This window comes from Lacerta agilis, chromosome 7, assembly GCF_009819535.1.
Source record: "Lacerta agilis isolate rLacAgi1 chromosome 7, rLacAgi1.pri, whole genome shotgun sequence".
NCBI classification, from domain to species: domain Eukaryota; kingdom Metazoa; phylum Chordata; class Lepidosauria; order Squamata; family Lacertidae; genus Lacerta; species Lacerta agilis.
Genome location: NC_046318.1, coordinates 27405389 through 27418124, shown reverse-complemented (window position 1 = coordinate 27418124; position 12736 = coordinate 27405389). Strand labels below are relative to the sequence as shown.

Here is a 12736-nt window from a genome sequence, read left to right as displayed (position 1 = left end):
CCCGGGGGGGGGGGGGGCACAGAGCAGGGCTGGTGAGCCGTGTGGCCTTGGAAAAAGCTGTGGTTGGGTTTAGGACCGAGGTATATGAAGGCCCACTTTCTGCCTTATGAGCCTCCCAGCCAGCATTCCCTGAAATATTCTTGGTTGGGACCAGTGAGGAGCTTTTTTTTGTAGCTTTGCCTTAAGTTTTGGAACTGCCTTCTGACAGAGGAGTATTGCCTCACCTTCCTATTTAATAGCTTTCTAGAAGCTAATAAAAACCTTCCTTTTTCAGCAGGCTTTTGTTTTTAGATGGCTGTTTTATTGTATTTGTTTTCATAGACTTATTTGGAGGTGGACACCTTTTTCTGCTGATGTTTTCCTTTTTAGAGTGTTAAAGTTTTTGTAATTGATACTTTGAATTATATGTTTTCAGCCCCCTTGGGCTCCTTAACAAGGAAAGGAGGGTACGAAGGAAGAAATACCTCTACCTGTACCAGCCTGTTCTGATCCTTAGGGGGCAAATTCATCAGGTGGTGACATAAGATCAGGCCTTCTCAGTGGTGGTGCCCTGATCATGGAACACCCTCTTGCTTGAAGTTTGACTAGTCCTGACATTGCCTATTTGCTTTGCCCTTTATGTCATTATGTAAATGACTGTAAAATGATGGATATCTATAACGACAATAAAGCAATTAAAAAAAAATTGCTTGGCCTGTACCCAGACCTCTCTGGCTCCATCACTGTGGCACATTCTTGATTCTGGCAGGGTTGAGCTCTAATTCTGCTGTAATTCCTGGTGGGATTGAAGCTTTTGCCCCTTCCCCCTTTGCCTCTTGTCTTTCTCAATAGCCAATGTTTCACCTCTATGATTCTTAGGTCTCTCTAGCACAATACCAAAAGCACAAACCATAACTTTCCCAGCTTCATCATCTACTTAACCTCCAGGTGTTTGTGGGGAGGGAACACAAAACATTACGTCTTAAATGGGAAACAGCTAGGACATATTTTGTGCCCTTTCTGTCCCCCTACCCCTCCTGGCCTTTATCCTCCTGTGCCAGGGGAACCTTGCATGTGTACTTGTGAGAAAATTGGTTATGCTGTGGAGAACTGTGGTTGATGCTTGATATAAAATGCAGTATTATGGGAAGGGAAAAAATATGAATAAGCATGTGTTAATTCTCACTAAGGGTGTGTGAAGGGACAATCTGGGAGTGTTTATGCAAATGACAGCAGCTTGGCGGGAAACCAGCAGAGCATTCATTTTCGGCTGTTGAAATGACATGAACTTGGCATTAGTTTCAGAGATGCCGCAACACTTACAAAACCAAAGGCATTAGCTACCGTAGTCGAGGAGCATAGACTCTGCAGTCATCCTGTAGCTAAGCAGGGACACATAATCCAATTGAATTTGGTGGGCTGTAAAAGGAATCTAGTTTGAAGGAAGGTCTTCTGTGGGCCAAAGGTGGCACAGAGGACATCGCCAAATTACCTGTGTTTCTACCAGGATCTGATTATTCATATTCTGGATGATTTCAAGTGCATGGCAATATTTATCCGTCATTAATGAACTGTCTTCCTGGGAACTTAACAAGATTGCCCCGCTGTGAAGGTTCTGTGTCATTGTCATAGATAGGAACAGTTCTTGCATTACTTGAGTGACATAGTTGCTGCTTCCATGTGGCCGTATCCTTGCCGCTCTGGTAATGTTCAAATAGGCAGTGCATTCAGTATGCCTGAATGATGTGGTATGGAAAGAAACCATGTTGTATGCCCTTCCAGAGTGGTCTCTGCATTTCAGATGATGCCACACTTTCACAGAATGCAGCCACATGGAACTATAGAACAGTGTTTTTCAACCACTGTTCCGCGGCACACTAGTGTGCCGCGAGATGTTGCCTGGTGTGCCGTGGGAAAAAATACTTTCTTTGTGTTTATTTGATTCCTATTCAAGAGAATTACTTTATATACCAGTAGTCAATATAGGCACAGAGTTAAATTTTTTAACATTTTCTAATGGTGGTGTGCCTCGTGATTTTTTTCATGAAACAAGTGTGCCTTTGCCCAAAAAAGGTTGAAAAACACTGCTATAGAAGATACAACCATGTTCTTTGAGCAGCTTGTCTTGTTAAGAGAGGTGTGATTTTTCTTCTTCTTCTTCTCACTGCTAAAGTGTATTTGAAGGGGACAAGAGCCTAAAAGAGCATATGTTCACAGTGCAAATATAATGTGCAGCTCATGAATTTCGTACGTGCCCATTGTCTCAGAGTACAAAGAAAAAAAGTGAAGGGGCTCTCAAAGGAGTTTATGAATCAATTGCCTATTCAGTGAAAGACAGTGCTGCTATTGCTACAAAAATGGAAAAGCCCATGCCACTATATCATCATCATCATCATCATCATCATCATCTACTAAATAAAGTTTACTTTTTAGATATATATAACTATTGCATGTGTTCTGCTTTTGCCTAATATTTCTCATCCTTCTGACTTTATTTTTTTCATTTGTTTCCAAGTATTAAAAAATTATGAGTTTTATATCTTCTCCATATAAAGATGGGTGTGATAACATATTAAAAATTGCTGTTTATTTGCAGTTTTAATTCTCCTTCTCCTTATGAAACCTCCCTTGGTTATTGTAGAAGCTGTTTTACAGGGTTTTTTTTCCCTTTAAAGCAACCTGATATTTCTGTGAGATTTATAACCAATTACAGTTCTCAGAAATATACAGAATCGGCATGTTTATGTGACGGCTGTATTGGCATTAGCTTAAAATCTTGCTCTTCACATTCACTTAATTTTTGCTTCTCTTCAGCTGTCTTTCCTTCCTAATTGCATTTGTTTTCCTGTTTTTCTTAGGCCAAGGCTGCAAGCACAAAGAAAGTTTGCTCAGTCTCAGCCAAGCAGTCCCAGCACAACTCCAATAAAGATAGTGGAGCCATTATTGCCCCCTCCAGCTACACAGATTTCTGACCTCTCCAAGAGGAAGCCCAAGACAGAAGATTTCCTTACATTTCTCTGCCTTCGAGGTAAGTGTGTCCCCTATCCCAGCATACCAATGTAGGTAAAAAATTGGACTTTTAAGATTTACACTCCAGATACTCATTTCTTGCCCATTACATTGTTCCAAAAGAGGATTTTTGGAAGAAGGGAAAGTTGGGGACAGGGGAGAGAAAGAAGGTAGGGAAAATCTGTATTCCTCACTGCTTCTGACTTGGAAGCAGTATTATCTCATAGAATGTTTTCTGCAAATAATTTTATTAATTTTGCCCAAAATTTCCTCTCAGCCTTTAAATTCTGTCTGATGGCTAAGGACAGAATTCCACGTCATGTGCGTATCCATGGAACAAAATCCTGACAGCTGCATTTCCTAAGAGAAGATGAAAGAGCCACATGAAAGGAATGTTGAGTGGAGATGTGCAAGGTTGAGGTTTTTAAACTTCCCCCTGCTACGGATTGCCCCTGTTCCACATTGATCTTTCACTGACTCCATCCCAAGTGTGAGGTTCTCAACATGTATTGGAGGCATAGAGGTTAAATTATGATACCTCCAAAAGGCATCTTTAAAATAAAGATTAAAAACACATGGGGACTCTAAATCTGTTTTTGAGGGCAAATATATATTTGGAACTTTTTTTAGCTGGAGCAGAGAAAGATCTAAACGTTGGGGTTAAAGCACCAAAACTACAATTTTCTTGCTGCTAAAGCTGCTTTTTTTACACAGAGTTTAGTTAGCTAAGTGTACAATCCTCCAAAATAAACATAAACATACCCTATAGCTATAGGGTTGGATCCAGACTTTAGTTAGTCATTTATGTTCCATGATTTCAGTGGATCTACTTGAAGCATGACTAAGTCTAGAATCCATCCCATAGTCTCCCCTACTGCATAGTTGATCAAGACCTTTTGCTAGGAGTGGGATTATAGTTGATGGATTATATAGTAGACACGCCTAAATCTTCCTTTACTGTACTACCGGTAGCTAAATAGCAACTGGATCCCCTCTTATCAGAATAGAATTTAACTTCCAGATACATTTTCATTCAAGTTGGTTAAACCCAAAGAGTGCTGTTTTTCCTGAGTTGTGTATCACACAGATAGAGGATGTTTCGAGAATGGCAGCTAGCTACCCAGCCATTGCTCTTCCTCTGTAAACTACATGCAGAATTACAATTGACTTTCAACACTTCAGGGAATATAGAACTCTCTCTCTCTCTCTCTCTCTCTCTCTCTCTCTCTCTCTGTGTGTGTGTGTGTGTGTGTGTTTTCTAACCATAATAGCGAACAGGATGTAGCCAAATGGGTGGGGAATTCCAAGTACATCACTTTTATAATAATAATAATAATAATAATAATAATAATAATAATAAATTTTATTTATACCCCGCCCTTCCCAGCCAGAAAACCGGGCTCAGGGCGGCTAACATCAATTAAAATCACAGCAAGAAAACATAAAAACGATCAATTTAAAATAACAGATTAAAATACAAATTTAAAAATTCAATTAAAACTGCAGGTCTCAATCTCAAAAATATCCCACCAATAAAAGATGAAGCGTAAATATTAAACAGAAATCTTTAAAATGGATTATTTAATTTACACTGAAGCACTTTTAAAATTTAGGTACGGTTGCATGCTTACTTTAACTTTAAAAATAGCCCCAAAAGTATGTTAGACTCATTTTTAAAATAGCATTTTTAAAGAACACAATGTTAAAATGGTGACAGCCAGAAAGCAACATGGTTTTTTCCAGTCTTTTTTAAAAAAATGTGCTGAGATACTTTGTCCTAAAAAGAGATAGCAGAGTTTGTTAATATATCATAGTAAAGTTATTTTTTTTTAGTGTTTTTTGTTCTTATATTTATAAGATTTGTCTTAACATAATCACGTGTTACAATCTAAAAGCTCTAGAGTGAGAAATCTTTGGTCCTCCAGATGTTACTGAACTACAACTCCAATTATCCCTAGTTATTGGCATGGGGGGAGTTCCCCACATCTGGACTAGACTGTTTGATGCTGGGTAGAACAGGGGCTGCACAGTGTTAGTATGTGACCTCATGGAGAAGAGGAAGTTCCCCTGTGCCGACACCATTTCTTCTGTTGCAGCCAAATGCAGAAGTCCCTCACCATCCCTTCTTACTGTGAAGCAGAAGGGTAGAGACAAAAGCTCCAGTGCAGAATCAGGTTCCTCCTAGATAATGGTAGTGGTAAAATTATTGTCCAAGACTTGTAAAAATTGGGGCAGATGTGAGCTACAGTGTTTGTTTGTTTGTTTGTTTGTTTGTTTGTTCGTTCATAAAATGTATTACCTGTCTTTCACTATGAGGTCCCAGGTTGGGTTACAACAAGCATAACAAATATAAATATAAAATAATATAAAATAAACATAATACCTTTCCAATATGGAACAGGAGTGTAAATTCAGCAAAGGAGGCAGGTCACACACACACACACACACACACACACACACACACACACAAAACACCCTAAAGCTGAATCGTGGGTTGCTGGGGTTCAGAAAGGCAAACTGAAGAGTTCCTTTACCCAGGCCCCTTCCAAATCAAGCCAAACCTCCTTGAAGTTGAGGCCTGTTTCCAGAAGGTGCCTCATTCAGTGACCTTGCCAGTCCTCTTTCTTGCCAGGCTCAGACTTATCAAGGCAGAATGGCTGGAGTGTTTTGTGTAACATTTGCATATGCTAGATGTAAATGTATATTTATAGATGCAAATTTAGAAGTAATCACTATAATTTAAATAGTAACTCATCTCCCCATAGTGAGAAAGGCTATGATCAGGTGACCTATCTGGCTGCACAGACTAACAGGTGCTAACTGTTGATGAGTAACTTCAAGGCGACTGCTCGTTTTTCTTACATTAAACTGGGTTTGGACCAGATAGAGGGCTACCCTCTGTAAAATAGGACACATGGCCACATTAAGTTATGCCTCATTAGTTACTGTTCAAATGAACATTAAAACTATATTAAGCACTTTGATTTCCAAGGATGTTAACAGTTTAATTCTGTGCTTATTTGACAACCCAACTGCCCTAAAACTTGGATGGCCCTCCTACCTTGCTTAACCTCTGAAAGGTCATGCAGATTAAAGCATTGTATCCAACAGAACTGTACACAAAGAATTTCTCAAGCCCACCCACTCCCCATTCCTGTCCCCAAAAGGCCATAATAATAGCCTCCTTAGTAACACTAGGGTCTCTCTTAAGCTGCATTCATTTTGGGCACAGGTTAAACAAAGCTGAATAAGCACATTCCAAAGCAAACTACACGTTTACTGATGTGATCATGAAAAGGCGCCTTGAAAATGCAATCTGGGAGGGGGGGGGAGGAAAGCTGAACCCACTGTGCATAATCCTAATTCTCTCCCCCACCCAACCCCAAATGGGCAATATAGACAATTTGAAGTTAAAAAATGGCTCGGGATTTCCCATATTCAAAAGGAATGAGGTGTGCATTTAACAGCATGAAGCAGTCTCTTCCTCTCAATAGTAATGCTTGAATCTTCAGCCTGCCTATAGTTATTTGATTCAGGATTTGCATATGATGATTTTCGCCACAATAAATCATCAGCCTTTGGTAGGTAGCAGAGAAAAACTGGTATTCAAACAGAAGACTCAAACTTTAATCTGCATTAAAATACTGTGTAGTCACAATTGGCTGATTATGTAGTTAAATAGGATTATTGATTGACCCTAAGCCTTTTATAGCTCTAAGTTTGAAACCACTTGAATCAAGAATTCAGTCCTTGGATATATGTAACAATAAGAGTACCTCTGTGCATAGTCAGAGTGACCTCTTCAACTATTTATTTTAAATTTAGTTTTAGTTATTGCAGCCAGTTTCTGTTCTTCTGGGAGTTGGACACCATTTATTTAATTAATGAATATACAAAGTTGCTTAACATACAGAACTAATTGAATTCATTAATTTTTGTATTTGCGTCAGCAGATTTATTTATTTAAATTGTGGACCGCCCTTTATCCAAAGACCTCAGGGTGGTTCACTGCATAAAAACAAAAAATAAAAACACAAAATGCATAGTAAGAATAAAACACCCATAAACCACCCACCCCTCCCACAAACACACTTAACAGGATATGGAATGTTAATCAGCCAAAGGCCTGGTTGAAGAGGAATATTTTTTCCTAGTACCTAAAGATGTCTAATGGGGCAAGTGTTTAAAAGTTTGGTCACTATCTGGTAGTCTGACCCCAGCAAATGACACACTGTATAATGGAGTCATTAGGAATAAATTTCTAGCAGGAATTTATTTATTGACCTGTGCATGTTTTTGACTTCATCCATTTGCTTTTTATCTACTGATCTTTCCGTGCTCCACCTTCTCAATCATTGCTCTCCCCACTCGGGCCTCATCTGATAGTGTCCCCATTTTCATCTCTAAATTGCTTGAGGCTGGAAAGTTTACTGATTTGTGGATGCTGCAAGGTTTGTGCTCACGTGCAGTTTTTCTGCAATCATATCACCAGTATATTTACAAGCAATGCAGGAACCAAGTGTGTGAGACTTTAAGCATATAATCCACATTGGCTAGGAACACTTTTATTATGAAAAGAGATTATTAACACACACACGCACACACCCCTTTCTTATAAATTTGTTTGCACAATGACAATAGTTCTGGAATTCAGAAATGAAAGAAAAATTGGCTCTGAGTGTTCCCAGATTATTGTTCAGTTAAATAGATCAAGGTGCTTTAATCTTATCTAGACTAAATGCCGGTTCCCACCCAGCTTCACCTGATGATGATAATGATGATGATGATGCTAATTTCAAACTTGTTTAAAGTTTTAGTTTTACTTTCTTCATGATAATGCCATTCATCCCATATCCTGTTGTCCTATCTGTGAAGAGGGGCGGGGGTCAGGAATTGGGTCTTTTAGTGCAAGATTCTTGCTAATCAGTTACTCTACCCCCATCTCCAACAAAAAATAAACGGTGTCTTAAGCTTCCCCCCAATTTCTTTCCCATAGCATAAACAATTGCCCCATGCTCCACTGCTTTCACTAGAGCTTTAAAGGGGGGGGGGGAGAGATAAGAAAATTGGGCTGTATGTCACAGCTGTAATACCAGGCTGTTCATGGTCCACTAGTGATGGAGGGCACATGCGTTGAAGGGCAGTCTGTCTTTCTGCTCCTCACCTTGCATGCAGACTTTTAAATTGACCCAACCACCCACTTCTCTTGTTTATTGAGGCACCAGCAAACTCTGCCCTATGTGATTACTCCTCAGAGAGTAACAGTGTATGTACAGTCGTTCTTTTCCCTTGGAGGCTACAGAGCAGATTCTCACTTACACTACAGGTCCTTTGCATCATGCCGGCAAGTATAAAACCAGCCTTTAAATAGATCACATTCTGTTTACACTGAGGCCTTGGTGCCAACGTAAATGTGAGTCAGGCCTTATATTCTGAGTGCTGAGGTGCAGGCAATGCAGCTTATGTAGGATTTTCCACCTACCCGTATATATGTACTCATGAAATGGGGCCTCCTGTCAAAAGGCAATGGGGTGTGTGTGAAGGGACCCTAATTCTTCAGAAATGTAGCATTTGGCATACCATGTGTTTAGTCGGCCAGACTTAAGGCCCACATACCTTGACCTGACTTCATCCCTAAATCACTGTGACGGCTTAAATTGTTCTAGTGTTTTTCAAGTGCACAGCTGGGCTGTGTTTAATTGCAAGGAGAAAGAGAGTATCAGAAAAGGGAAAAGGGGAGAACCACATGATTTGCAGAGAAGAATCCAGTTTTTCCAGAAAACCACAGCCCAAATTACACAGAACACTCTTGGGCTGAAGTGGTTTCTGTGGAGGTTTAACGGCCCAGTTTGATTTCTGTGCAGATGAAAACATTTAGTTTGCATTTCAGTAAATAGTGTAGACACTTTGCCAGGTAATCCTGGAAAGCAGTGAAATGCTGCTTTTGGCAAAACAGATGCTGCCTGTACTATTGATGGGTTTGAGGCAGTTTTCTTTTTTAAATAACAACCTATATCAAGCCAAGAGGAAACAAAATAAATCTGGAGGCCCTGAAATGTTGTGGTATTTGTGATTTTCTGTTAAAGTTGCCAATAGGAGCATCACTTCTTAACATACCTGCTTACATTTCCCCTTTTGTTTTATATTTACCTGCCTTCCCAGTCAGCTTGATAAAGAATTCTGTTTGACTTGAAAGCTTGCCCAAAGCTCTTTCATTACATAGTTCAGTCGAATGTGCAGCAACCTACTTAATGTGCTGTTTCTGCCATGCTGAGTGTTGAGCTGTTGCATTTGATTTGTCTCTGTTGTCTGAATAACTCTGTGTGTAATTGTTTAGACCAGGGTTGGGGGAACCTGTATGTTCTTGAACTCTTTACTCAGCTGCCCTGGCTAGCATTGGATAACTTTTAATGGTGGTTACCAATTTCCACAACACGTTGGAATTTGTATTATGACACCCCTCTCCCCACCTCTCCTGTAAGCTATCTTGTGAATATGTTCCAGACTGAAAAGTAGGGCAAAAAAATGGTTCAAGTTGCATTTCAACTATAATTAAATTGAAATCCACAAAGATAAAAGAGCACCCCTCATAATCTGGTTCACAGGAGCCAAGAGCTGCCATATCTAACTACAGTCATACTTTAGAATTCGAACGGAATCCGTTCTGGAAGTCCATTCAACCTCCAAAACGTTTGGAAACCAAAGCACGGCTTCTGATTGGCTGCAGAAAGCTCCTGCAGCCAGTCGGAAGCCTCAGAAGCCCCATTGGATGTTTGGCTTCCAAAAATAGTTCACAAACCGGAACAGTCACTTCTGGGTTTGCGGCGTTCTGGAGCCAAAACGTTCAAGAACTAAGCTGTTTGAAAAATGCTTATTAATGGAGTAGCCTGCAACCACCTGGGTCTTTAATGTTGTTGTTTTAATCCTGCATTTATGAAAATTTTAAGGAAGCAAGTTCTAAGCTAGAGACTTGCTCAGAGAAGAAACTTGTTTTCTCCCTTTAGATGATATTGGAGTCAAGCCTAGGTGTGATGGGGCAGTCATTCAGTTATCTGTCCTGTTCCCATATAAAGCAGTGTGTCGTTAAGGGAGCACAGAGAATGTGGGCTGGTTGTGTGAAAGAGAGCCTGCCACTCTCGCATGTAATTTGGCTTTTAGCTGCATTTGTGGGCAGGAACCATTATCCACAAACAGAAAGGGCTAAGGTGCCAAAGTGCAGCTTAAAATGGGTTTAGCAAACACACCCAGTGGTTTATGTGAGCAAACTGTTACCAGTGCTATATGAGAAAAGAGATTCCCAAACCAAATAGGCACCTTTAATAGGTGATTGGCCCCCACCAGTTAAAAGAGCGGAAGCTGTAAATTTCCCCTGCTAAATGTTGTGTGCCGTGCTGCTATTATTGATACAGGTGGGAAGAGACAGGGAAAGTGGCACCCTAAACCCCCAATGTGCTCATCAGCCGTCACTCACCCACCACAAGTCCTAACTGATGGCTCATAGCCCATGTTTTAACTTAGGTTAGTAGTTGTGTGCAATCAGATGACATTTAATGCATTTGCCTTGGTATCAGGTTCTCCTGCCCTGCCCAGCAACATGGTATATTTTGGAAGCTCTCAGGATGAGGAGGACGAAGAAGAAGAAGATGAAGAAGCAGAGGACATGAAGGTGACCACAAACAATGCTTCGTCTTCATGCCAGTCGACCCCCAGGAAAGGGAAAACACACAAGCACGTTCCAAATGGGCATGGTAGGTCCTTAAATATAGAACTTCATTTGACAGTGATGAGTCAGGCTATGTGTGCTTAGAGTTAAAGATGGCATCTGAGAGCTGAACTGAGTTCTCTTCCAGCCACTTTGTGTTTGTGCAAATAGTATGAAGATTAAATGTTAGCATCTTGCATTGTATTCCCACCCCACCCCCTCTTATCCCTTGGGGAATGGAGCAAATATCAAGCTGTTTAATAAACGCTTGTGGTGATGACTGGCATGCAGATACGATTTATTTAGAGCCAGTGTGGTGTGGTGGACTAGGACCTGGGAGACCAGGGTCCAGATCCCTCCTTGGGCCAGTCACTATTTTTCAGACTAGCTTAACCTTCAGGGTTGTTGTCAGGATAAAATGAAGATGGGTAGCACCTTGTTCCACTTGGAGAAATGGTGGAATTATAAATGCAATTAATAAATAATATTTTCTTAAGTGTATTGAAGTTAATCAGTATGATGACCAAGTTAGACCCATTAATTCCATTGTGTTTACTCTGAGTAAAATTTAGCTGAGTTACTACCTAATGAATTTAGTTTCATAGGAAGCTGCTGTATGTCAGATCATTAGTCCATCTAGCTCAGTATTGTCAACTCTGACTGGCAACTCCAACTGCAGTATTTCAGACGGGTCTCTCACATCTGGAGATGTGAGGCATTTTTTTGCCAGAAAAGCTGGTGCTGTGCGGCTGAGCTTTGCCCCTTCCCCATAGGCCCCCAAATCCTTTGGCTAATTCTGTTGGCTTCAGCCCACACTTAATGTTTTCTCTACGTGTCTTCTTTCCTTTCTTTTCTGTTAAAAACAAAGCCCACAGTGTGAAGCCAGTGGCAGCAAGGCGTGTGTCCTGTAAACAGCATTATTTTTCCTCTCTCTTATTCGGGATCCTGTTTTCCTAGTTGCTAGGTTAATACATTAGCACTGTCACTAATGCGGCATTTTTGTTTCTGTAGGATCACATCAATTACTTTCTTGCAAATCAGCAGAGCTGCCTGAGTCACAATGTATTTTCTTCACACGGCCTTCATGTCATATCCAGATAAATTGATCAGCGCCTTGTCAGTAGAGCCTGAAAAATGTATTCAGCACTGAGTAGCTTGAAGCCCTAAGCTCTGATAGCCAGGATGAAAAAATACCTGGGCTCCCATACCCCCACCAAAGTCATACATATTCTATTGACATTGGCAGCACCTTCACAGTAAATCAGTTCTACTTTCTTTCCCTGGAACTCAATGATAAATTCTCTTGCCATTCACGCCCCCTTCTCCCTTTGCTGTGTCCTGTAGGGGATGCCTGGTCAGCGTCTCTTGGCACAGGGAAACGTTTCTTTTTTTGCCACTCCTTTTGCATGGAGGCAAATACTGGCCATGGTTCATCTTTCTCTGACTGAAGTAAATGAAAGTAGCAGGTGAAAGCTATACTTCTTCCCAGTTCCATTCTGCAAAGGAGGGTGGGGTTCACCCTGCCCTTGTGAAGAACTGATGACAATAACCACTCTTTTCATATATCCAAATGCTTCCCTCAGTTAATTGAGACCATAACAGGAGATCTGCCTTGCCCTATCTTGTAACAGGATATTTCCAGTTGGAAGGAAGAGGGCAATTGCATCCATGACCTGCCTTTTATTTAAATAGTATTATTTTAACATTACATGTTAATATTTAATATTTGAATACTTGAAGAATAGTTGTTTACACTCTATCTATCTATCTATCTATCTAGTTATAGTCATAGTTATAGACATACATACATTTATACTTAAATGCCTCTTCCTTTTTTCTCTTTTTTTTATCTGAGAGCTTTGGTTCTGATTCATTTTATTTCAGGTTCAAGCCTGATTTTGACACTGAAACAGGTTTGATCCCTGCCAGGAGATATGGGACGTGTGTACACAATCCAGTTTTCTTTTATTTCTTAGCAGTGTTTAATACCATTGACTATGTTTAGCCTAGTGGACTAGCTCAGTTGGATGGGTGTACAGGGCACAG

General features: G+C 40.4%; 1 protein-coding gene across 2 annotated transcripts in view; it reads left to right on the top strand.

Moving 5' to 3' along the window:
• The window catches only part of JARID2 (jumonji and AT-rich interaction domain containing 2), a 181371-nt gene that overhangs the window by 134063 nt on the left and 34572 nt on the right, over positions 1 to 12736 (top strand). For both annotated transcript variants that reach the window (XM_033154636.1, XM_033154637.1), the window contains exons 4-5: positions 2838 to 3007; positions 10560 to 10736. In XM_033154636.1, the coding sequence (XP_033010527.1) occupies positions 2838 to 3007; positions 10560 to 10736 (347 nt within the window). The remainder of the gene's footprint in view (positions 1 to 2837; positions 3008 to 10559; positions 10737 to 12736) is intronic.